Source organism: Eucyclogobius newberryi, unplaced genomic scaffold (genome assembly GCF_026437365.1).
Source record: "Eucyclogobius newberryi isolate DKJ021-1_F unplaced genomic scaffold, fEucNew1.0.hap1 SCAF_106, whole genome shotgun sequence".
Classification (NCBI taxonomy): domain Eukaryota; kingdom Metazoa; phylum Chordata; class Actinopteri; order Gobiiformes; family Gobiidae; genus Eucyclogobius; species Eucyclogobius newberryi.
The window spans coordinates 288,289-315,755 of record NW_027315731.1 but is presented as its reverse complement, the minus strand read 5'-3'; the positions used below and the strand labels follow the sequence as shown (position 1 = coordinate 315,755).

At 40.5% G+C, this 27,467-nt stretch overlaps 1 protein-coding gene across 1 annotated transcript; it reads left to right on the top strand.

Moving 5' to 3' along the window:
- The first annotated feature begins 1,615 nt into the window (after nucleotides 1-1,615).
- Nucleotides 1,616-26,662, top strand: ywhaba (tyrosine 3-monooxygenase/tryptophan 5-monooxygenase activation protein, beta polypeptide a). The gene is made up of 7 exons (XM_072432245.1): nucleotides 1,616-1,760; nucleotides 14,507-14,666; nucleotides 17,045-17,188; nucleotides 21,159-21,282; nucleotides 22,993-23,156; nucleotides 23,989-24,084; nucleotides 25,008-26,662. The coding sequence occupies exons 2-7, from the start codon at nucleotides 14,514-14,516 to the stop codon at nucleotides 25,062-25,064; spliced, it is 738 nt and encodes a 245-aa protein (XP_072288346.1). The 5' UTR covers nucleotides 1,616-1,760; nucleotides 14,507-14,513; the 3' UTR covers nucleotides 25,065-26,662.
- The last annotated feature ends 805 nt before the right edge of the window (nucleotides 26,663-27,467 follow it).

Here is a 27,467-nt window from a genome sequence, read left to right as displayed (position 1 = left end):
TTTTCTACAATGGAAAACTCCTGGACGAATGAGGGATTACATTGATTTGGAAGCAGTGACCATTTTCATAAGAGCACATGAACCATGATGTACAATTTAATTCACTTGTGATTTTCTTTCGATTTCATTATGCACGTATTTTATTATTTGTTGCTGTAATTGTAGCTTCGAGTTGTGACATGAAGCTCTTTGTAAATATAATTCTTTGGCATGGCAATAGACAATTTTATTTTCTAGATTATGTTTATGTTGTTGTATCTACTTAGACTATCTGGCCATTTTACATTATTTGTATTAGGTGTACATTAAAGTTATCCTGTTTGTCTAATTAATGCAGTTTGTCAAGAAAAAAAGGACAAATAAAAGCTGACAATCCCAGGAAATACAATCCCCCCTCTGTCATCAAAAAGCAGGGGAAATATATGTGCAACTGACACAATTTTACCTCTACCTCTCCAACCAGGAAGTAAACTCAAAACATTACCAAAGTTTTCAAACTGGTGAAAAAACTTCTAAGTGAAATAGTCAACAGGCAAGTTAATGAAGACCATCATGAGGATTAATGATTTGAGCCACAGAAACAAGAGGAGGGAAAGCAAAATAATAAAAAACAGGGTCGTTTAAGACTGTTCAATGCTCAAGCCTAAGTGAAAAAGTAATAAATAAGCTTTGAAATAGAGGTATAATAAAGCACAGGAGTTGTGGCGAAGACTCGAGCTGGTTGACCCCTGTTTGGAATACATGGAGCACCTTTATTTAGAGGGTCAAAAAAGTAGTTTGTTTTGTACAAATTATTCATAAACTTTGGATGGGTGGAATGAGTGTCCCATGTGTGATGTCACTTTCTGTTATTTTCTACAGATTGTTAAACTTTTCTTTGGCGTAAAACAATCATTTATATATACAACAGGTCTAAATATACCAATTAAAGTCAAAATTAGAAAATCACAAAAACCTGTCATAGAGTTTGATGAAGTTTGGTAGATTATAACAACAACAACAACAACAACATTTAAATAATTTCTTTGTCCATTGTATGTGCTTGTGTAGTATATAATTTGGCTTAAGATGAGATAAGATAATCCTTTACTGTCCACACATGGGGAAATTTCACTGTTGCAACGCAGTTAGATACAGAGGAAAAGAACAGATAACTTATAGGTAGTTTAAAAAACACTCTCAATAGAAGAACTCCTATAAACAAAAACTCCTATAGACAAAACCTCCCATTTCCCAACAAGGGATGGAGAGGAAAAATAAATAAAGATAAAAATAAATAAATAAATAATAATATAATATATAATTGTTATTATTGTAATTAGGACAGTATATCCTGGAAAACTGAATCATGCTGGGCCATTCTATGAGTCAATGAGCATATAAACACCCAAAGTCAAGGCTGTTTTAAATCTATAACCTACAAACAAGGCATGCATTATATATATATATACTCCAAACCTAAATACATTCACTCATTCATCTCATAAGATACAGGCCTACATCACACAGTAGCCATAGAAACATCCTCCACGAGCGGCCACATCCACCCGGGCCGAGATGCCTGGACTGCAGCGAGTCCCGCGGGGGTTTTCGGGCGGAAGCGGAAGTTGTGCGAGGAGCAGCAGCAGCAGCGGGCGGAGGAAGTGGTACAGCCCCGAACACCCCGAGCCAGCCAGCGGAGCAGAGCGAGCAGCGGAGGACGACTGGATAAATCTCCCATCGTTCACAGCAGACATCGCGAACGCTTCGACGCTCTAAACGTAAGTGCGATCGCGGCGCGTTTTTGCAAAGATCGCATTTTCTTCTCCTCCCCGTTACTCTCGCACACGGCGCTCGGTTACGTTTTCGGTGAAGGGCGAGGTGCGGGGCTAACGCGGCGACGGCTCGTGTGTGTGTGGCCCCCCGATCGCATCCACTGCAGCAGCGCGCACGCACGGGACGGGGATGGTGGAGGGTGCCCATTGTGGTTAAGGGCTGGGTGGATGCACACGAGCGGTTTAGGGCGAGTCCGGTGCAGCGACAGTCGGACCCGAAGCCCACTTTTCTCTTTTCTTTTCTGCAGCGATTATTATTGTTATTCACGGTTCGCAATTCACACCTCGTTCACGTTTAAAAGGCCCGAACTAATCCGATGCCATGCGCGATGACAGGCGGTCCGCGTAAAGAGGGCAGGGAGCAGTCAAGTAAGGCCATTTTGACAGCTTGGAATTAACGCTGCATTATTTCATCCGGGTTGTTTCGCCACGACTGTATCCGTTGCATTAATGTAAATACAATCGAGACGTACTTTTTTATTTTTTTTTATTTAACGTTGAATTAATGCCATTATTGTACATTTAAGACCAGTATTCTACAAACTGCAAATTTTACGGGGGATGCTTTGGGAGAAAATGCATGTCGAATAAGCTGGCACCGTTCGTTCACGTGTTTTTTTTCCCCCTTCCTTTTATGACGATTTCTTGTTTGCTTTGAGAAACATAACGGGCCCCAGATACAACTAAGTGCACCGCATTGTCTCCGGACGTGCTCCTGCCCCGCGACACAATATCTGCACAAAATAACGATCGTAAAGCCGTTACGTGCTAATAACGACCACTCTATCCGCATTATAACGGGGGTGACCGACCGTGTTCTGGCTGCTTTTATCCGCAGCGGGAGGACGAGCTCGGTTGTCCTTAGCACGGCTCTGTGTCATGGCGGAGATGGAAGCTAACAGACCCTCCCCATTTCTCGGGTCGCTTCCCTTTTGCATCGAATTCGGTTCACGGTTTTTTTGGGGGGGGGGGACGATATTCGACGACGAGCGCACGCGTGGCGAAATGCGACGCGGGTGCGGGGGGTTTCGACGGGTTTACACGGCGGGTTTTCGGTCGAAGCTCTCCGCGTGTACGTTCGGTCGGAACTGGGTCAAGAGCCCTGTTAGCATTAGCGGTTAGCATCGAACTAAATCATATAAATCCAACGGCCCGTGCTCGTACGCGAGTCTGCCGCGTCGAGATTATTGTGTTTTTGTTTTAATCCCTATAAGTTAATGTGTCAAGAGTATTGAAATGGCGGTGGATATTTTAAAGGGCTGTAAAGGCAGGTGGTTTGGCGTTTGTAGGGGGCAAACGTTCAGCGCTCGGCAGGGGGAGAAGGAGGGAGGGGAGGCCGGGGCTCTGGTTTGACAGCGCTCGTTTGGCTTGGAAGTAGCATTAGCATTACCGAGGCTAATAAACTGTGTGCTGTGTTAAAGCGCCGCGGGGTAATGAGAGGGTTTGGCGGAGAGGGCTGTAATCTGGGGCCGGGGAAAGTGCACCTGTTCCCCGCGACAAGCCCCAAGGCGACTACAGGTGCTTCGGCTCAAAAAGATGGGTAGAAAATTGGAACCGCAACAACGACGTACTTGTTTCAAATCAGAATGTAATGCCTAATTAATAACATTTTAGCACTAATTAAAAAGAGTAATAGTAATTTGACGTGTTTGTTTAGCGTTTTGTTGCTCTTCTGTCGCCTCGTTAATGCCACTATACATATGTAAATGGAGGGCTCGCGGATGCTAAATGCTACGCGAAAGCTCGGCTCAAAGCTTTTCACGGTGTTGCCATGGCAGCACAGCGTGAGCTCTACAGTAGCGTCCATCATTTCCTAAAAGCTCATTCTACTACTGTTCTCCAAATATGTGGGCTCACGCCTTTTGGAGGGATTGTAACTAGGGGCTGGGAATCGCAGGGCCCCTCACAAGCCGATGCGATACACGGCTCACGATACGACGATATCACGATTTTTGCGATACATGCGGTGATCTGTATTTATTGTTGCGCATGATATTCTGCAATATATCACTATATCACCCAATACATTTTAACAACATTTTCCTTCGTCAAACAACAACCTGCACAACCTCATAATGAAATACATCCATTTCAAGAAAAGTCAGAAAAGTCCAATTGTCAAATGGTTTGCATAAATACAAGTTCCCGTTTCTTTCTTATTTCAAACGAGCAACAAAAGTGTAGTGCGGTCACAAAATAATTTGGGATATTATCTGGAAAGTCATTCATGGTGATATATCGATACTGCATCACCAAATTTAGTGTCACAGTACATCTATTTTGATATATTGACCCCTAATAGTAACTATACAGTAATTAAAAACATACCTGTATCAAAATCAATCACAGCCTGGTTACTATAAAGTTAGAAGTGTAGTGGTGTAGTGGTGTAAAGCGTTGCACATTTGGGATTGCGGGGTTGATTTCTGGCCTTGATGATTTGCCAAATGTCTCTACCCTCTCTCCCCATTTCACGCTACTGCCTTCTGGCCAAAAATGAATCATATATACTAACAATTTATTCTATAAGTCTCTGTCTGCAGATGTCTATCGAGCTCGAAATCGAACGCGGAAAGTAAATGCCACTGGGTCTGATGGAACGTCAAAAACTCTACGTTATTGGAAGCTGTGCCAAACAACCCTTGTGATACATTAGTAAAAGCAATATTAAAGACACACAAGGTGAACCACACAATACGCTGCTGGGTCACGACTGGTATTTAAAAATGGGGTAAAATTGTATGAGATGTGACGACATAATCCTGAGTTCTTGTCATTTAGGTGTGAACGCACTGTAGACCTAAAGAAAACCTTGTGGTGGTGATCGTCATGGGCCGTAGGTTGTTGGAGTACCGTTTTGGCCACCATACGAAATACATTTGTTTAGAGATTACACATAGGCTACAAACATTTATCGTCTTGGCTCAGAGGGTTGCACACGGGTGCTATTTTTTTTTAAACAGATTGATCAGAGTAGCTTTCAAAAAAAATGGTTCCACTATTCCCAAGCAACTAATGTAGCATAGTCAAGCTGCAACTATGATTTATGATGTAGTCACTGGCCATGTTTTGTCAAGTCAAATGATTTATGTCAGATATATATTATATATATATATATATATATATATATATATATATATATATATATATATATATATATATATATATATAATATTTTAATATTCTGACTGATTAGCTCTTGACAGAGAATATTTAAAATGTCATGTCATAATTATTCAGTCCATAATATGATCGTAAGAACCCAAAACATAATAACCGTGACAATTTTAGAAGCAAAATTAAGTATTTTTTGGTTTAATGTACAGCCCAAAAAACAGACTTAAATGTAAAGAACTTTATTTTATTTGCCTGTTTTTGTCAAATTACATTTATTTTGTCTTTCAGAAAGTACATTTTTGTAAAGTCGCTCACAACATTGAGGAACAGTGACACCTCAAACCACAGGAATGAAAGGAAATTAAATATTTCACTATTGTTTGGTCTCGGTCTCAATAGTCGTAAATAATCGTTAAATTGTGACGTTTATTTTGTTTTTTCACAATAATTGTAACGCAAAAATGTTATATCGTGACGGCCCTAATCCAAAGAACAGAATTTATAGATTAGGGCACGTAAATCCCCTTCCCAGCACATGACACGTGACACTTATTATTGATTATTTCATTGGTCATTGGTTCTATAAACAATTGATTAATCTAATTAGTCGTTGCCGCTTTAAATAGAAGGACACACTACAATTTAGTTAAATTGAATTGAAGTTAATGAAATTTGACCGAAAATAGCATCAATTACAATCCCAAAGTACTTTTGGGCAGAGACTCTCACGGAAAGCTGGTGTTGCTCCAGCCACCTAAAACCTGACGAACAAATGTTGGAAAGGAAATTGTGTTATATCTGTGTCCTGGAGGATATTACAGATGATATCGCGAATGACAACGGCAAGCTGTGATTCATCAGCTGTTTCTTTATGCATTTGTTTGTTCCACCGCGGCCCTTGAAAACAGATGGAGAGCAACACTGAGGCCATTACAAAAATAGTATCTGGATTTCTTGCAAACAGTAATAAGAAAGTGCTTTTGTAATTTAAACTGCGCTTCAGAGTAATACATGACATTATCCACCTCTCAAACAAAAGCAACACTTTGGGATTTACTGTGGCAGAAATGTAATTCAGTATGCTCAAGTTTGATATTGACACATTTAGGGTTGAAAACAAAATACAATTCAAGGTTTTGTGTATCAACAACATTTGCTACAAAAGGTAAATTGCGCAAGATTCGACTGCCAGAGTTTCATTTATTGACGTTTTAGTTTTTTTTTTTGCAACGCCAGCTAAACATTTTCCCTACTTACAACCACAAATTTACCAGCCTTCATACCGTTTTATACAGTAATATATATATATATATATTTTTAAATGTCAGTTTGAATGCAATAAATTAGCCACTGCTTTAGGGCCATTTTAACTAATCGCTTCATTTACTGATGAATTATTTTTGGTGTTGGAGACGCTCCAAGTGAACAGAAGCCTGGAAGAGGCTCGCTCCACAGAGTGATGCCACATTAACAAAGCCTGCTGATTCTAAACCAATTAAAAGCATATTAATAATGAGAAAACTGAAGTTTGGTGATGAAACCATTTGTTTGGAATAGACTACTGCTAATATGATCTGCTGCTATCACAACTTTAGTGCTAATACTACTGCCATACTACTATATCGACCTTTTTTTTTAAACTTGAAACTGACAACACCATGTTTATTTAGATACAGTACATAGTGGTTTGTGTCCGATTTGATTCTTAGTTTTAGTTTGGTCTTACTTCCATTTCGACCATTTTAGATACCGTTTTTGTCTTGGTTTAGTCTGCCTTTAATCTCAGGTTTACGTCTTGTCCCTTTTAAGCGTTATTTGGACCTGTTATAGTTCTAGTCCTATATATAAATAGTCAATTATTCCTGGGTTAGTCCTTATTTACCTCGTTTTATTCCTGTTTTCCACTGGTTTAGTCCTTGTCTATGTCTGGTTTAGTACCGTTTTGTCCTTTTTTATATCTTTGGTTAATCTTGTTTGGCCTGGTTTAGTTGTTTTTTTGTATTTTTTTTAGTTTTTAGCCCGTCGGTCTCAATAGACGGAACAGTTTTAGCTCGAAACGGGGAGAGAGAAGGGAGGACATCAAGGTTGCAACAAACGATCATTTTACAAATCGATTAGTCATGTGCTTATTCTTTCTTTCAAATACGCTAAAGTTTTCAGCTCATGGCATTTTTTGTTACCTATTTATAGACGAGTTGACGATTATTTGATCACTAAATTATTTCAATAATTGATAAGTTGTGATTAGCCGATTAACTTGTTGCACCCCTAGAGGATATGCAGTAATGTCCTTACGTGTCCCTGGTTTAGTCCTTATGTGTCCCTGGTTTAGTCCTTATGTGTCCCTGGTTTAGTCCTTATGTGTCCCTGGTTTAGTCCTTATGTGTCCCTGGTTTGGTCCTTATGTGTCCCTGGTTTAGTCCTTATGTGTCCCTGGTTTAGTCCTTATGTGTCCCTGGTTTGGTCCTTACGTGTCCCTTGTTTAGTCCTTACGTGTCCCTTGTTTAGTCCTTACGTGTCCCTTGTTTAGTCCTTACGTGTCCCTTGTTTAGTCCTTACGTGTCCCTTGTTTAGTCCTTACGTGTCCCTTGTTTAGTCCTTACGTGTCCCTTGTTTAGTCCTTACGTGTCCCTTGTTTAGTCCTTACGTGTCCCTGGTTTAGTCCTAATGTGACCCTGGTTTAGTCCTTATGTGTCCTTGGTTTAGTCCTCACGTGTCCTTGGTTTAGTCCTCATGTGTCCTTGGTTTAGTCCTCATGTGTCCTTGGTTTAGTCCTTATGTGTCCTTGGTTTAGTCCTTATGTGTCCTTGGTTTAGTCCTTATGTGTCCCTGGTTTAGTCCTTATACGTATCCCTGGTTTAGTCCTTATGTGTCCTTGGTTTAGTCCTCATGTGTCCTTGGTTTAGTCCTTATACGTATCCCTGGTTTAGTCCTTATGTGTCCTTGGTTTAGTCCTCATGTGTCCTTGGTTTAGTCCTCATGTGTCCTTGGTTTAGTCAAATCAAATCAAATCAATTTATTTTTGTAAGGCCCAAAATCACAACAACAGTTGCCTCTGAGGGCCACAGGGAGAAATGAATCAACAGTGTCTGTGGTGGCGATGGAGTCAGACAATGTCTGTGGTGGCGAGGGAGTCAGACAATGTCTGTGGTGGCGAGGGACGATGTCCCAGGGTCCTCTGTCCTTAGACTCTCCTTCTCGGCCAGGAAAAACTACAAAAAAAACCTCTTTGGGAAAAAAGCGTAGAAACCTGGAGGAGTTCCAGTGAAGGAGAGATCCGACTCTCACAGACGGACAGACGGACACGAGGAGACTGGAGCTGGACCCACTCTTCAGGCAGATGAGGGACCGTCGGAGTCGAGCTGGACCCACTCTTCAAGTGGGTCCAGCTCGTAGTAGTCATGTGTCCTCATGTGTCCTTGGTTTAGTCCTTATGTGTCCTTGGTTTAGTCCTTATGTGTCCTTGGTTTAGTCCTTATGTGTCCTTGGTTTAGTCCTTATACGTGTCCCTGGTTTAGTCCTTATGTGTCCTTGGTTTAGTCCTTATGTGTCCTTGGTTTAGTCCTTATGTGTCCTTGGTTTAGTCCTTATGTGTCTTTGGTTTAGTCCTTATACGTGTCCCTGGTTTAGTCCTTATACGTGTCCCTGGTTTAGTCCTTATACATGTCCCTGGTTTAGTCCTTATGTGTCCTTGGTTTAGTCCTTATGTGTCCTTGGTTTAGTCCTTATGTGTCCTTGGTTTAGTCCTTATGTGTCCTTGGTTTAGTCCTTATGTGTCTTTGGTTTAGTCCTTATGTGTCTTTGGTTTAGTCCTTATACGTGTCCCTGGTTTAGTCCTTATACGTGTCCCTGGTTTAGTCCTTATATGTGTCCTTGGTTTAGTCCTTATGTGTCCTTGGTTTAGTCCTTATGTGTCCTTGGTTTAGTCCTTATGTGTCCTTGGTTTAGTCCTTATGTGTCCCTGGTTTAGTCCTTATACGTATCCCTGGTTTAGTCCTTATGTGTCCTTGGTTTAGTCCTTATGTGTCCTTGGTTTAGTCCTTATACGTGTCCTTGGTTTAGTCCTTATACGTGTCCCTGGTTTAGTCCTTATACGTGTCCCTGGTTTAGTCCTTATACGTGTCCCTGGTTTAGTCCTCTTTTGTCCCTGGTTTAGTCCTCTTTTGTCCCTGGTTTAGTCCTGGTTTGTCCCTGTTTTAGTCCTGTTTTGTCCCTGTTTTAGTCCTGTTTTGTCCCTGTTTTAGTCCTGTTTTGTCCCTGGTTTAGTCCTGTTTTGTCCCTGGTTTAGTCCTGTTTTGTCCCTGGTTTAGTCCTGTTTTGTCACTGGTTTAGTCCCTGCTTTGTCCCGTTTTCTCCCGCTTTAGTCCTTGATTTGCTTCAGACCATGTTCACACCATTTTAAATCCTGGTTCACTAGTTTGTTTATAGCGATGTGTCCTTGCTCAGTCCATTTGTGTGCACGTTTTGAAAATGGAACCTCATCTCTCAGTCTCCATGCGGTGACAGTTTGGCAAAAAAAGAAAGTGCCGTCATGAGGAGGAGGAGGAGCGGAAAGAATCCAGGGCCACGGTAGGACTCCAGTATGTAGGCTACCGCGCTGTAAGTGTGTCATCCCGCTCGGCTCAGGCTGTTCGGGGTGAGGGGACGGGATAAATCCGGCTCCCGTTGCCACTTTGGAGAACACGCCGAAGACAAACTGCAAGTAATGGAATGTAGATGAGGAGATATAGATGATAGATGGCACAAGCACAAGCATAAAAAGCTAGATTATGTAGAGAATGTCCGCAGACGGATGAATGAGTTGGGAGTTGGCTATCGAAAAGTAGGAGTGTGCAAAGATGCAAAGATGTCGACCTATTTTATGGGCTGCTACGTCAATATATATCGCCATGACGATTTTCTGGTAGTGTTTCGACAACATTTTCAAACTATTTTGAGGAGTAGGGGTGTCGCAGTGTCAAATTTTAGGGTTACGATTATTGACGGAGAAAAAAAAAGTCACTATTGAACGATCATTCTCGTCTCGTCTATTTGTGTGACCAGCTTTATGAACTGTCTGAATGACAAAATAAAGTAAATGTGACAAAAGCAGCCAGATTTAAAAAGTACTTTATAGTATTTATCATATCATAATAGTTTATATTATGACCTAAATAATCACGATTTTTGATTGACTGAATAATCTTGACATCCCTAGTGAGGAATTTACTCTACCCTAACCCGTTTTTTAAGGTCAAAAGGACATTTTCAACACAAAATATTTGCTTTATCTTTTAGGTCTGTTACGATTCAGAAATCTCACTATGGGTTCACGATTCATGACTTATAATTATATCACGAGTTGTAAATTGATGACCAATTTCGTGGCATTATTCCCTCTTGGTTGACAAAAAAATCTGACAATTCAGTGTTTTATCATTGTATACATGCACATTTAAAACACAATTGTAGCCTCATTTTGCTGCTTATGCATTTGGTTTATTTCATAGAAGCCTTGCTTGATATATGCCAGATTTGTGTATTTGGTTAAATCATGTATTGCAAAGTATCATGTACAAAATTTTATGTATCTTAAAATTGGGATATCGTATCGTGTGCCGTATATTGTGTTAATAGAGCCTGACCGATGTATAGAATGAGGTTGGAGGTAGCCGATACAACCGCTGATATATTTAGAGATGTAAAAATAAATGTATTGAATTTTTACAGAGCAAATTACCAGAAACGTACTCATGCCATGTCAAATAGTTTTAAATATACTTCTATTCGGTGCCCTTAATAGCAAAATTTAAAGGCTGAAAATATGTGTGCATAACGTTCTTTTTGATAACCTAACCTACTCTAAGTGAACAAGCCTAAAGGTGCGGTTAGCCTAATTAATGTGTGCGCGCCATTTTTATGTCTAAAAGCCAACCATCACATTTCACGGCTAGTTTTCATATGAATGTGGGTCCAGTAAACACGTATAAGCTGTAATCACGTAATAGTAGCCAAAGAGGGGGCAGACAGGCAGTGTTTACAGTAATAATGTAGCATTTTACAAGCTAAGCGCTAACTAAAGTGAACGAAAGAAGCAAAGTGTCAAAACTGACACATGTACAACACACACCGCTCAGACAGAGTAATGAGATTACTTTAATCCTGACTTCAAACTATTGTCTGTAGTGAGTAATTGGGACATGAATCTAACTGCAAATGTGATCAAATGCTTGTACAAGCTTTTAAGGACAAATATTATGCAGTATTTGTATTGTTATTGGCCTTTAAACATGCTCTTGAGTACCTTTTTTATTTTGGCATTTCATGTTTTAGAGCTAAAAACGATTTTAATAATATGTGCTCTGTCTAATGGCAACAGAGTGAGTTACATATTTGAGGGTAAAAAATATTTGTCTCGCTAATGAAGCTACATATTTGTAATGATCGTGTTTTGACGACAAAAATACTCAAAACCAGTCTGGTGATAATTTATGGACTTTAAAACTGTGTAGAAAATCTTGTGAGTCACAGATCAAGAAAACATCAGATGAGGGAAATTCAGAATGGACTGTTTTTGATGTTCGGAGGGGAGAGGACAGGACTTTCTAAACGGGATTAGTCATGCTAGCGTAAATGAAACTTGCTGCAACTGTGTTATGGATGAGGGAACAATGTTATAACTTGGTTAAAGGCTAAAAAAAAGTACATTTAGTATAATAGGTGTCCTTTAAAACGAGGTATAAAATACTTAGGGCCAATATTTCTCTCCGAGCCCATGTTGGCTGATGATATTGGCCAACTGATATATCGGTGGTGCCCTAATTAAGAAAAAGAAATCGGCTACAGCCCCTTTAAATGTATGTGAAATTGTACTTAGAATGTTAGTCCTTTTTATGTGTTTTACTGTTGACATTGGCATATATTACCGTATTTTCTGGACTATAAGTCGCACCGGAGTATAAGTCACCAGCCAAAAAATGCATAAGAGGGAAGGAAAAAAAATAAGTTGCACTGGAGTATGAAATGCAGTTGCAAGTGTGAAAATAACAAATAATATCACATAAGTCGCTCCAGAGTATAAGTATCCCGGCCAAAACTTGGAAAAAAGGACTTATAGTCCGGAAAATACGGTAAATAAAGTTATAACATTTCTCTTTATAGGTGTACATAAATCTGCTCCCGTTTGTGTTTGAAAGTAAATCTGAAGACGAGAGAGACTTGAAACTGGTGTCACTAATTCTGTGAAGCAAATCCACCTCAAACCCACCTCAAATCCACCTCAAACCCCAATCAAAACCAGTTCAGATCCCCCCTAAGACCTTCTCAAACTCTACTGGGCATCAGAGGAATGGAAATTGATAAATCGGTAACCTCATACACTACATTTTAATTTTCCTGATGTTTTATTTAAAAGTAAACAACCAACAGTGTAATTTGAATGTGATCTTTATTTCTCATTTACAAATACATTGAGTGCATTACGTAACACACACTTTCAACTCATGAAGGCTAAATACAAGCAGAACACCTCTAAATCAAAGGTTTTCTGACTGGTGCAGCAACCCACATATGGAAACGTATTAAGTCCTGGTCTACACCTGCTCTGGTCCTGCTCTGGTCCTGCTTTGGACCTGCTTTAGTCCTGCTTTAGTCCTGCTTTAGTCCTGCTTTAGTCCTGCTCTGGTCCTGCTCTGGTCCTGCTCTGGTCCTGCTTTGGTCCTGCTTTAGACCTGCTTTAGACCTGCTTTAGACCTGCTTTGGCCCTGCATTCTAAAGCTAAGGTAGTCAAAGAAGATATTTTGTTAGCTGTGTTTTTGTCAGTCAGCCCAAGGGCGGTTGTGGCTGGCAAGAGTCCTGCAATAATCCAGGTGTGCTGGGTTGTGCCTGGTTTGGTCTTTGATCAGTACATTTTTAGCTTTAGAATGGTTCAGGCTCGGTTTAGGTTGGATTGGTCCTGGATTTTGACCAGACCTGGTTAAGTCCTGGTTAAATCCTTAGATTGGGCTGGAAACATGGCCTTCAATAATATTTTCCTGAACATAAACCCCATACTCTTACACTATTGAACTAACTAGACTTTAAGTAGGTCATAATTTTACATATTGTTCATTATAAATCGTAATGTTGATCCAGAACGTCTTAATAATAAACATAGACAGCATTGACTTCCTGGTCAAACCTGCCTCTTCATAGTGACATTTCAGTGCAACATGCTGCAGATTGTCATTTACATGTTTTTATTTTTTGAAAACCAGAATGTGGGCAGGGAAAGAGGGTAGAAAATCGAAATTTTCTGAGCACTCAGTTGCAGGACAAACATGCCGGAATCAATCATAATACAACTGTGCATAAACTAATGATGAGAAAGAACTTCTGTCACAAGGTTTAAAAGCATTATTATTATCATTAAAGTTGATTCCGTATAATATGTCCCCTTTTAATCTTTTTAAAATTGTCAAATTTCTTCCTCCACACACTGCTCCAAACAACATGCTTTTACTCACAGAGGATTGACTGAGGACCCAAGCCGATCATTGATGATTCGACACGATTGACGCCGGCCAATTTAAGAAAATAAATCTGTGAAGGGAGTAAAGAGCAGTGGGCGTGTATCGCGAATCTGTGAAAACGTGGATTTTCGGAGCCATGACATCTTGATAGTAGGAGACAAAAGATTACTCAGACAAGCATGAATCACTCTGTACACAACTGCAAGCAAATGAAAAAAATGTGCTGTGAACGCAATGTGTTTATAAAGCTCAAAAGTCCCACATTGACGCTCGAAACGTATTTAAAATGCCGGGTGCTTTTTTTTGTGGAGTGCGGTTGGACAGACCTGCTCCTCTGCTCTGGCCCCCGGGGTTCTAACTCCAGATGAATTTGTGAGCTTTTAACTAGGACACTGCCTCGACTCATTTAGCTGCAGCACGCTCCACTAAAGAGACTCAACGCCGACTCCAACATACAGCGCTTTTACATTAAGATGGCTCATAAATATCTGATAACGCAGGGGAATACACAGATGCAGAAAGATTGTATTTAGATGCTTCTCATACAACATTATGCAATTCCGTGGATTTATTATGCAATGTCTAAAAGTGATGCATATTTCATTTAAATCTTGTCTAGAAAACGTCATGGTTGCCTTTTGTAAAATGTAAGCACTATGGAACTTGAACTGTTGGGGGAGTACCCTGCCTGCTTGTCGTCACGGAGATGTCATCGCTTTGCCTGGCTCCCGCATCTATTCAGGCAGCCCCAGATTTCATTAATTTCAAGCATTTGGTGCCACATTTTCTAGCGTCGGCAGAAAAAAACGATCGTTGGGTAAAATTTGGAACGGGTCAACCAATCGGAGCCTCCTCCACAGCAGCGATCATTCCTCCGAAGAGTAGTCATTGGACAAGGCCAAAAAACCGACGCGAGTTTGCTTTTCGTTCAGATGTATTTCCCGGGTCAAAGCAAAGGCGTCCAACTAGAGGCTTTTGGTGCGATTTCGGTGCATTACATTGGTTTTAGTAAAAGAGTTCGTCAAACGCTTCATTCCGATATCACCTGTAACACTTCCCCCCCCCCCCCCCCGTCTTCTTCCACAGCGGCGAGATGGATAAGAGCGACCTGGTTCAGAAGGCCAAGCTGGCGGAGCAGGCCGAGCGCTACGACGACATGGCGGCGGCGATGAAGGCCGTGACCGAACAGAACAGCGAGCTGAGCAACGAGGAGCGCAACCTCCTGTCTGTCGCCTACAAGAACGTGGTACGTACTGCCGGCGCGTACGCGGGGCAGCGGGGCGGATTGAAAATGGGTTTTATTTAGCCCCGACAGACGCGCCAATCAATGCACAAGAACAACGGTTGACGGCGCGCTATGTAACTTTTTCGGTGAGGTGTCAGCTGGTCCACAGTATGGCATTGAAGGCGCTGTACAAAACGGAACTAGTAAATTTTAACCCGTTTGCAGCGGCCCACATGTATTTCCCACTTACCTAATGCATTCCCTGCATCCTGAGTGCACAATGGACAAATTTTCACCTGCATAGTTGCTTTTACAATATTATCTCTACTGTGGCAAAACAGATTTTACTTAATTACCTGAAAAAAATGGGTACAGGCCCTTTTAAACTTGTCTAACTTCCATTTATTTAATTGCAGGTGTTTTTATGTCTCAATATTGCTAATTCAACAGTTGGATTCATTGGAGATCAATAAGTCAGCCCACTCTGGAGCCACTAGATTAGTAAAGGAGCACTTACACGCTCTCTGGTGGCACAACTGTGTATTACAAGTATATGTAAGAGACAAGACAAATAAAACGGTGAACCGGTCAAAAATAAATATATAACCGTGTCTAGAGTCCAAACTAGGCTCTCAAATGAGTTGGCGAAGTTTAGTTAACAAAATGTGAGCGCGCCAATACAAAGCGCGGGCCCACCTTCACCCAAAAAATGTCTTGTTGGTATGGATTGTGCAGGTGAATATATTGTCGTATTATCTGACGTGAGCAGATGGAGCGAGGGATGGCCCCGAGTATGTAAGTGTAAGTATAAAACGCTCACCGCTGTTGGTCGGTGGTCCTGGTCTGGTGGCGGGATGGTGGTGTTCACACGTGGTAGGGTTGTGTCCGGTTTGTATGTATAAAATATGTGTGGTGGGTCTACTTTAGGGGGACTCTTTCTCACCAAACGGCACACTGGTCACGCACTATGGCACGGCAAACACAAACTGGCAGCACACTAGAGGATTTTTAACGCCCAATCGTACGAATATATTTTGGCAATTTACAGTTGTCGCTACATGTAACTGTAACTTTAGCTGTGGATAAGCTCTCATGCAGAGAACCAACGGATGCTTCCTCGTATCCTACCGTTTCATCTCGTTAAGAAATCGTGTGACACCTTCATAGCCAACCACTTTTAGCAAATATTTACCTGGAATCGATTGTATGTATGTGGTGTGGCGGTTTTTCATGTGATTAAATAATAAATGATCGTTCCAAAATGTCCTCATGTCGGTTCTCTGCTCGCTTTGTATCAAGTGTTAAGATTGTAGAAGATTTCGAAATCCTTTAGTGTGCAGCTGGTCTTACTTGGGCAGGGGGGGGTAAAAGTCTAACACTTTCAATAAATGTGACTTCATGGGAAATGGTTCGTCAAACTTTCATGTGTTTAAAATATTCACAAACTACAACTGCCCCATATTCTGGCTCTGATTTAATCCTTTCCTTTTTACTATATTTTTACACTTATTTTGAAAAATGAGATCCACTATTTGTCACACAGCGGGGACGTGGTGGAACAGCATGAGAATTTAAGTAAATTATATTATACAAATATCCAAGACTAATATTGATACGAAAATCTAACTTTTATTTTTATATATTTATACTATTCATGGGTTTGATGCAAAAGTATCCCTTCCCGGTTTGAAGGATTTGTCACGGCAAAATCAGGAAGGAATCATTTGTCTGAACCTTGAATACAATGAATATTCTTATGTTGCGTTCATGTGGTCCTTGGGATTCTGGGAAATGTTTTTACGAGTTGAAAAATGACAACGAACACTCGCACAAGTCGGTATAATAAGTCGTGAACTCGGGTCAAAGGCTGCGGACCGACTTAAACGCCTGACGTTGTTTGTGAATTTGGCCCTCTTTGAATTTGACCTTATTGGTTATAATTAGCTAGATTTAGCGGTTTATGGTCAATTGTCCTTAAAAAGAAGCAACGTACAAAAATACCCGACACTACTGTTTAATGAAAGATGTAACGTTAGATTGCTAAAGTAAAAATGGTAAATAACTAACTCTGGAATAAGCTAACAACAAAGCTTACTTGTTAGCTCTATTAAACCATGTTAAAGAGCGGACTCTGATTTTATTACTAGTCACATCAAAATCCTTACTTTCAGAATCGTTTCAGTTTCCCCGAGTTCCCGAGGACCACATGAACGCAGCATGACTTTTGGTTTTAACATGCATTTGGAATTATGTCACAGCCGTCCAATACAGGATTCTGCGATTGTCCTTCACAGCGAGTAGTAAAAAGTCAAAGAGAACCTGACTCTTGCCGTACGTCTTCACTAACAGCACGGCCCTCGCGACATCCAGTGCGTGTAAAGTGTTGTTGTGGTGTCCAGGTTGGCGCGCGCCGCTCGTCCTGGCGCGTCATCTCCAGTATCGAGAGCAAGGCCGACTCCGGGAACGAGAAGAAGAAGCAGATGGCCCGCGACTACCGCATCAAGATCGAGAAGGAGCTGGACGATATCTGCAAGGATGTGCTGGTAAAGAAAAGAAAATGTTTTCAAATTGAGCTACAACCCCCGGGGCGGTTCAGTTAGCGGAGCGTTCGGGCAGTCGAATCCCGCTTGCGGAATTTAAACCGACATCTCTTATCGTCTCAATTCCTTTAAACTACTTCAACGTGTTATCGGAACTTCGTAAAAGATGAAGAGAAATGCAATAATAATCTGCTAATATTATTTGTACTTCCATTACGGTAGCTTTACAACGGCAAAACACTTTAAAATGAATTCTGTTGGTCTTGAGTTTTGACATGGTCTTCTCAAAATGGCTAATGGCTAATGGCTAATCTGTATCGCAATATAGTCAGTGAATACCCGATGTTCCGGTATCGGCGCGGACGTCAGAGCTGGTATCTGTGCATCCTCAGGCCTAAAGCCAAAACGAGAAAAGAATGATCAGAGTACGCTAATAGGAGTTAGATGACTCATTGGGCCACGAACAAGTCCAGTAAATATGACTGAGATGACGGATAGTGGTGGGCGTGATGCCAACTACTGTTTATCACTGTTTTCTACGAGCTTGATTCGATCACAATTCATGTACTTTTATTATATTTATACTGTCTTCAAGAGGTAAATAAAGTGTGATCTTTCCTTCTTCAGAAAATGGACACTTTATCGTAATAGAAGAGACTTACCGTAGACAACCAGTGTAGTTGGCTCCTTCCTTCCGACGGATGTAAGGCGACTGCAGAAGCGATTATTCACCCTTTGAACTTTAGCTCAGTTGACGGCATTCAATTTTCTTTTGCGATAATAAAAACACGAAAAGGGGGGACAGAACTGCTCGCTGATGGTGCGGTGGGTTAAGGCGTAGTTAGCATCTCGACATTGTGGGTTTCGCTTCCTGCAGGGTCCGGACCGAACTGACGAGGGTGCAAACGAGGTTCAATAGGGCGCAATACGAGGAAGATTATTTACTTTTGAACAAGGTTGAAGTTTGGCCTGTCACAATATTCGCTATATCAACAATATTTTTGGGGGGCTCGGTAGTCATTGTGAGTAAAATATTTGCACAAGTCAGGAATTTAGATATTTTCTTGTTGTACGCCAAGATTTTGACTAAGTAACCCCTACTCACCACAGACACTGATAAAGTACAGAAGGGTTTCATTATATTCATTTATCGCAGCCCATGTTTTTAAATGATATTATGCATTTAGAAAAGGGTTTACTTTACCTTTTATTTTTACCTTTTCTCTCCCCGTTTCAGGCTACATATTTCCAGTCCAAACAAGGCTACTAAAACAATAATAATTGGGACTTTACCAGGACTTGAACAGGAGCAAAACAAGTCTACAATAGGACTTAACTGTATGACCGCACCCTTATTTGACAGTCTTTCAAATTTGAGCTGGCAGTCTGATATGATATCCTATTACACTTTTTTATTTATTTGGTAATTTTGAAATGACTCATCACTTCTGGATGCATGTCTATAAATCGTGTCTGTGTCCTCAAGTCTTACCCATAACCAAGTTTCCACTGGTTCACTTTGGAGCGAATCGTGACTGTCTGAAAGTGTCTCCACTGTCTTAAATGAACCATTCTGGACAGTTTAAGGGGCCCGAGACGGACCCTTGGAGCAGTAGCTTCCAAAGCAGTCTGGCTCACTTTCAAGTGAGATGATTGAGATGATACTGCTAGTACTAGAACACTGACTCCGAATAAAGCAGAAATGAACTGAAAATAATAATTTCTCACTAAACACCGACTTGATATGGTGACAAACCGCCGTGTTAACGCTGATTCTAACGACAAAGCTAGCGCATGTTAGCATCAGCTGTTTCCTTTTTATCGACACACGGTATTCGCTTTGTCAAGACCCAAAATATTAGGTTTCCAGTGCAGAATGAATGTACCTTTATCCAAAACCCAATGCATTACTTAAAGGGCGGCTAAAACCTTCTCTGTGGCGCTTTGCAGGGAAGTGAAATAAATGCAGAAAAAGCTGCAGATAAAGGGAAAGTGGTTTGTTTACTCTAGAGTCCCACAGTGACACAAACTCAGAATTACTAAAGAATAGCTGGACTGGCCTTTTTGAAGAAAAAGTATACCTCAGGTACGATTCAGGTTAGAGAACTGGTCTGGGATCAGTCACGCCCCAAATATAGGGTATGATTGACGTGGTGAAGCCGACCACGCGGTGCCCACACTGCACGGTGGGACCGCCTCTTCCTTCCACCACGCGGTGAAGAGGACACGTTTAAAGCTGAATCTTGAGGAGTGACAGAAGAGAGTATGACCTTGACCCACATGTAAAGACAGAAATAGATCTCATTATCTGGCTCCAAACTCTGCTGTTGGAACGATTTGTCAAGCTGTACATTCAGTGGCTCTTTGTTCATCACTAGGACTTTTAAATCTGATAGTAAACACCTTTAGTCGACTTATTGATGCACTGGGGATGAAGCACATTTAATTTGAATCAAAAAAATATATTTTGTAGAAAACATCCCTAAATACTGCTATTACTAAAACTACTGCTAGTACTAGAACTACTGCTAGTACTAAAACTACTGCTAGTACTAAAACTACTGCTAGTACTAAAACTACTGCTAGTACTAAAACTACTGCTAGTACTAAAACTACTGCTAGAACTAGAACTACTGCTAGTACTAGAACTACTGCTAGTACTAGAACTACTGCTAGTACTAAAACTACTGCTAGAACTAAAACTACTGCTAGAACTAGAACTACTGCCAGTACTAGAACTACTACTACTAGTACTACTTCTACTCCTCAAAAATAAAAATCTAAACAAATATTAAATATCTTCCAATATTAGTTTGGACCAAACAAAAAATAAATTAAAACAATTGGATTTGGATATTGTCTAATTACTTTGTTTAGAGGGAAATTAATTGTAAAAATGTGATCTCTATTGACTTTGTCTTGTGCCCCCTTGTGGCCAAAATTGAGATTAATTTGTGGTGTACAGCACAGCGATCATAAATTCATGGATGGTTTCCTTTTTGGAGGACTGGGTCGGTAGCGACTGTTGCCATGGTAACAGAGCAGAGACTGCTGCTATGGCAACAGTGCAAGGATGGGACATTTGCTCCAACAGTGTGTAGTAGCTTTTGTCCAGGTAATCCATGCATTCTCTGGCACTTACTACAACAGTGCCGCTCCCTCTGGCACGTTTAGCAAAGACAATAAATGCAAATATGATCACAATTGAACCAGCAGTATCTGAATGGATCTGCATTTTCGTTAGTGGTTCAGTCCTTTCTAGCATCTTTGGATTATTTTCAGATTTTTGGAGATTAAGATTCAAATTATATCAACATCAGATTCCCCAGATCTGTGACGTCATATGTATAACCAAAGAGTCAAGTTCATTACAACTGCGCGCTTACATTAGCACGTCATGGGCGCGCTTGCTTTCGTTTTTTTTCCCGTGGTACCGGTAATTCCCTCTGCTGCCAATAGATGGAATTCTAACACCAAATTCCTACGAAAGAATTCCTGACATGTAGAAAGCAGCGCGTTGTTTTTAGTGCAGACGTTATTTTAAGTTGTCAAACATGAAACGCCCAAGTTGAATTTTTTTTTTTGAAAGGACGATAACATTTCATAAGCATCCATCTTAGAAAACTGGATGCTGAAGTAGGCATATCACAAGGGGAGGGAGGGCGGGTCGAGAGAACAGAGTCGAGCGGTGGCTGGGGCGTTAGACTGGTATGAGAGGGCTTCTGGGTAACAAAGATGTGGTCAGAAGACAGGTTGAGGCGTGGCTCTGCTCACGGACCTCAGTCAACACATTAATTCCATTTAATTGATGCAGAATGTGTCCTTTTTAAAGCTCGAGTCCTGGTTGAGGGACAGTCTGGTTTTGGACTCTTTGTTAAGACCTGGTTTCATATATTCTTTGGTGTGAATCTTTGACCATAACCGCTCCTCTTATCGGCGTGCATCTCTAACCTCGTGTGCCGTCTGTTGTCAGGAGCTGCTCGACGCTTACCTCATCAAAAATGCCAGTGCTGCGGAGAGCAAGGTGTTCTACCTCAAAATGAAGGGCGACTACTACAGATACCTGTCCGAGGTGGCGTCAGGGGACAACAAGAAAGGTGGGTGTACCATCGCAGCACTTCTCGCTCGTGTCATGGTCGAACAGCGGCGGATGGACACTTTGCATCCCTGATAGGTGATGAGAGTGTGGATTAGTCTGTTCTGGTGAAATAAAGTAAATGTTTTTCCATCCGACACCAAGGGTTGTGTCTGCAGAGGCTGAAAATGAAAATCACATGATTCAAAGTGAATCCATTAGTCAAAGGTACTTTCTGGTCCCGAAGTGAAATTTATCTCGGGCAAAGTGCTGTCGAGTTCTTGCCATCTCCTCCTGTGTGTTCAATGTGCCAGAGTTCACCTTTGTCCAGCCTTTCATTACCCTCCGCCTCTAAGGTTAGGCCTTTTTTAAATTTGGCCGGCTGGTGCGTTGTGCCAAGTCTGGAATAGTTTTTTCTTCTTAGTTCACTACAGAAATGGGAGATTTGCACAAAAACAGCCGTTGAAACACAAGTAAATGAATAATTGAGATGTTTGGGTCCTGTCATTGCTGCTGTGCAAATTTGGGAGTAAAGTGTGACATTTGCATTTGCACTGGATTGAGACCGGGGGAGTTTTGTCCATGCAAATCCATCTCAACCTTTTTAAAATTGCTAACCATGTTCTCTCACTCAAGCTAATCCCATGTCGTCTTTCTCTACAGCCATCAATCTGCTCTTTGGTCTTCCTCTAGGCTCCTTCTCCTCCTATATTCATTTTCACCCGCCTGTAAGAGCCATGTTTCCACTGGTTCACTTTGGAGCGGATCGGTACGGGCCGAAAGTGACTCTAATGTCTAAAGTGAACCGTACCGGGCCGTCTAAGGGATCCCAAGTGGGCCCCGCGAGGTCTAGCTTCCAAAGTGGCCTGGCTCGCGTAGGCTTTAGCTAAGAAGGAGCTACACGCCAGAGCCAGATGATTGGACAAGAGAGAATGCAGGCGAAAACAAGACTGTAAAAAGCAGATGGAAAAATAAAAAAAATAAGAATTCCTCACCAAACGCTGGCTTGAGCTTATGATAAACCGCTGTATTTCCACTGATGCTAACTTATGTTATGTTGAGTGGGCAAAGCTAGCGTACGTTAGCATCAGCCATTTCCTGTTCATCGACGCACAGCACTCGTGTCAAGACAAAAAATGTTATATTACCAGTGTATAATGTATCTAATATTATTCAAATCCAACGCATTTCATTAAGAGGCGGAGGCGGGCAATGCTGAAAAAGCTAAAGATTAACTACCGTATTTTCCGGACTATAAGTCACACCGGAGTATAAATCGCACCAGTCAAAAAATGCATAAAAGAGAAGAAAAAACATATATAAGTTGCACTGGAGAATGAAATGCGGTTGCAAGTGTGAAAATAACAAATTATATCACATAGAAGTCGCTCCGGAGTATAAGTATAAATATAAGTATAAGTCGTACCCCGGCCAAAACTATAAAATAAAAGGTGCGACTAATAGTCCGGAAAATACGCTAAGTAGTTTTCTGTTTACACTAACTTAAGCCTCGTCTCACTACGCCACAAACTTTAAATGACTGAATGTTCCAAAGTGCTCCAAACCAGACGGGGCCAGTCGAAACGTGGCTGTATATTCACTCTCCCTCGTCCGCACTTGTCCAAACCTACTCCATCCAGACACATTTGAGTCCAAAACATCTGTATATATGTTTTACTTTCCCATTCTTCTTGTAGAATGTATAGTAAGGCTTGTGCTCATTTGTCTGTAGAAACGGTGGATAACTCTCAGAAAGCCTACCAGGAAGCGTTTGACATCAGTAAGAAGGACATGCAGCCCACACACCCCATCCGCCTCGGCCTGGCCCTCAACTTCTCCGTCTTCTACTACGAAATTCTCAACTCTCCGGAGCAGGCCTGCACTCTGGCCAAGCAGGTACACTGCGCCGCCCTCTGGTGGACACGACACACCTGCACAGGCTTCAACATGAAGGCGGAGTCCGGGAAGGACCGGTTTAATAAATATATTTTGAGACGTATTGGTTTGAAATAGTTGTAGAATAGTGCAATATAAACACTTGACTCTGGGTGAACAGGAACATGACAGATGCATTTTTTTATTTTTTTTTGTTCTGAAATGCCACTCTGTCACTTTGAGACACTTTTGAATCAACATAAGCTGGTTTATAAACTGGAAAATACACTTAAAAAGGATGTTTAACAATGTTTAATGATCTGGAAAATACACTTAAAAAAGATGTTTAACAATGTTTAATGATCTGGAAAATGCACTTAAAAAAGATGTTTAACAATGGTTAATGATCTTTTAAAAAAATAAAAAGAAAATTAGGGCTTTTTTATTTATGTATTTATTCATTTTTAATATATGTTTTGGGTTTTAGTTAACCCAAATATGTTTCTGTTATAATTGTTATTGTACCGGGATAGAAAAAAAAAAAATAGAGGGTTAGATTTCTTCCAAATAAATGTTACTTTTGGGGTAAACTTAAATACACTTGACTATTTATTACCTGCACTTCTTTTCACTGCAATCTTTCCATGTATTCCTTTTGGTGTACAGTTTTTAGTTATTCTACCATTACAAAGCAAGAATTTGTTGAATTTTTCCTGTGAACCAACATAGTCGGAACTGGTTCTAAACATACAATCATATTCAGCAGCATTTAGCTCTTTGATGACTGAAGTAAACATGATCGTCGTTGGTTGTATCTGCTCTTGTTTTCACCCGTGTCCGCTCGTCTGCCCAGGCTTTCGACGAGGCCATCGCGGAGCTCGACACCTTGAACGAGGACTCGTACAAAGACAGCACGCTGATCATGCAGCTACTAAGGGACAACCTCACTGTGAGTACTGCGCTGTCGAATCCACCGCATCAAATCCAGCACGCGCACGCTGCAAGCCCAACCGCGTTAGGGCTGAAACAAGTTAACTGAGTAATCAAAACTAACCAATTATTAAAATAATAAGTAAATTAGTCATTGAATAATCGTCATCTGGACTAAACACAGTCCAAAACATGCCATGTGCTGAGAAACACTAAATCCACACATTTCTTGTGTCGTTTAAATGCAATTCCGGTTTTGTCCACCAGGATGGCCTCAGAGGGCAGTTATATAGATTGCAAAAGGCCCAAATGTATGAGATGAATTTGATCCAGATGAAGCTCAACAACTCATCGATTCATCTAAAGAATAAAGGCTGGACTAATTGATTAGTAGAATGATCACTAGTCGCCGCCCTGTCCTTTGACCTGCCTTCTTGGACTTTATTTTGCCCTTTTATTGACTTTTAAACATGCACCGTGGCATTAGGATTTTGTGTCTTTGAACCTAAAATCTAGCTTAATGTTTGGAAAGTCACTTAACTAAAAGCCAGGTCCCATTAGATTTCCATTAGTGCTCCCTCTGCTGACAGCAATGGGTATGAACATGGGGAAAAGGGTGTGATATTCAATAAGAATGTTGGATTGCAATAAAAGAGTTAAAGTTGATTAACTTTGTTTTCAAAATTGTTTAAAGTTTGAATTTTGACTCTGAAAAAATTGACACTGAAAAAAAGTGCGACTTATAGTGCGGAAAATACAGTAGTCAAGATAATTGAGAATAATACATAATTTAGACGCTTTTGCCAAACACCACGCAGTAAACGATGCTGTGATCAACTTTCCCTTCCTAAATACCAAATTCTAAAATAGAAAATTCAAATCTCTCAAACCTGCAAATAATAGTTCTAACATCTTTTTTGCTCGTTGTGTTTGTTCTTGCAGCTGTGGACATCAGAAAACCAGGCAGACGAGACCGAGGGCGGCGACGGCGAGAACTAGACCCTCCCCCCTCCTCCACTCTTTCGACTCCTCCTTCCTTCCTTCCTCCTGCAGTTCCTACTTCCTGCCTCCTACGCCCTACTTCCTGTCTCCTCTTCGTACACTTCGCCATCAGGCCCGCCCCCTCCCCCCTGCTCCCGCCCATCGCACATCTCCCACGATTCCTTCCTTCTGTATAACCTCCGGCATCCATAGCACCATTTTTAAACCCGTCTCGATGTTAATTCACATAAAAATTCCAAACCAAAACGAGTAATTTAATCCCGACATTCCTGTTTAAATCTTTTTAACTATTTTCCCGCTCTACTCGGCTTTTTGACCCTCCTCCCTCGCCATACTTCCTCCTCCTTTTATAGCTAGTGTTGATATTAGCTCCTGTTTTTATTTTATTTTTTCCTAGCGTAACAATTTTTCTTCCACTTACAAATTATTATTAAACTATCCGGTTATTTTCAACAAAAACTGTGAATTTTATTTCCTCCTTTCTGACTGAAGAAAAGGCACAATTTTAATATTTTAATGCACATAGTATTTCAAACATGCTGAGGTTGATACAGAAGGTAATTCAAGGCACATTGTGACACCGGCAAATCAAGAAAACTATATTTAGCTTGATAAACATGAACGGTTACAGAAAATATCAAATGGGACCTAACAAAAATGAAGCAACAATCGTAATAATAAACCGTACTGTTGTGTACTGTAGCTTGGTAATGATGAAATAGCTTCATAATGATGGTACAATTTTATGTCACAGTAAATAAATTGTGTATTTATTCAACAGTTTCAAAATAATTGAATAAAAGCCATACATATATTAACGCTAATGCTAAAACAAATCATTTTAATTTAAAAAAAAAGCCCCTAAAATTTGAAATAAAAGTTTGAACTATGAAATTTGCAAATAAAAAATAGCTTTTGGTCAAAATTCCCACAAGACCTGGAAGTTTTTAAACCTTAGGAAAAACGTGTGTACTTCATGCTAACGCTAATGCTACTAGCTAACTGCGATTAGCCGTGTCACAATCGCCTTTGCCATTGACCATTTACATTCCACTTTAGTTTTAGAGAACTCATGTCTTTCTATGTTTTCTTTCTACAATTTGCTGGGGACATAATAATTCATGCACTATTCAATTTTACAATGGAAAAAAAAAAATTACAAAAAAAAAAATACAATGTTCTCCTAAAAATGTCTTCGAACAAAGCTTTTTTCCCCATGCAGTAGTGAATGTGGCACCTATATGTATATCAGCAATCATTTTGTTTTTACTGACCAGTATTCTGCTTAAAATAACTTAAAAAAAAAACAAACATAAAATGATGAAAAAAAATGCAAAAAAAAAGCTTCATGTGATGGTTTTCTTGCTTAGCGCGCACGTGGTTGTGAACATTTAGACTTTAGCTGACCGACACCCATAGAAAACGAATGAAAAGTTGTTTTAAAAAAATAAAATCCCCCCCAACGCCCTGACACTGTCCTCCTCCTGGATATTGAAGTAGGTCTGTGTGAAAGTGGCTCTAGCTCCACTCCATGTTCCAAACAGGACAAATGTAAGAGACGATTTAAGTGAAATAAAGGTTTTATCAGTTCTGAATCGCCTCTGCTTATTGCTCGATTTGTAAGTTCGTATTAAACTTCCATTTTTAAACATGCATAGTGGCGATATGGTTTTGTTTTTTTTTTCCCCCGAGGCGCCCTTGAAAAATATTGTGACGATCAATTTGAAGCTATAATATGCCACTGATCCAGTCTAAAGCAGAGGTTCCCAAACTTTTGACCCCCTCCAAAATGAGCATGGAACCGATTTAGGGACCCCCACTGTGGAATACAAGTAACGTCGACCTGGGGAAACCTGTTAAATTAGTTTTGTTTAAATAGTTTGTGTGATTGAACCCAATTTCCCCAAAATATACAGTTTAATATTTTAAAAAAAGCTTGAATAGTGTCATAATTATTAAGCCCCATCGGGTCAACAATGTCAACGCGCTACAGCTCAGATTTGATCACGACGCAGCAAAACGTAAAATCTATGCACTTGTAATGATCACTGCAGGTGTAGCTCGGAGTTTGCATGTTCTCCCCGTGTCTGGGTTTATGATACTTAAAATGAAAGCTGCTTAAAACACATGTACTTCTAAAATGTGTGTTAAGACGTTTGCATTCCAAACAGAGGCAAACTTCTTCAAAATAAAGCCAAAACTCACATTTTGTCAAAGGTATTTATTTGCGTTCAATTTAGGCATAACAGTGATACGAACGTGAGGTTTGGAAGTGGTTGAAAGAAAAATGAACAAAGATAAAATGAGGCGGACACTTCAAAACTCAAGATAGTTTGAGGGCTTATGACATGAGACCTTCAAAATAAAAGCACGAAGAATTTAGCTCAACAAATACACATT

Coding starts and splice junctions, on each gene's coding strand:
- ywhaba (XM_072432245.1), top strand. CDS start 14,514: ATGGATAAGAGCGACCTGGTTCAGAAGGCCAAGCTGGCGGAGCAGGCC. Junction 14,667..17,044: donor CTGTCGCCTACAAGAACGTG/GTACGTACTGCC, acceptor TGTGGTGTCCAG/GTTGGCGCGCGCCGCTCGTC. Junction 23,157..23,988: donor CCTGCACTCTGGCCAAGCAG/GTACACTGCGCC, acceptor TCGTCTGCCCAG/GCTTTCGACGAGGCCATCGC.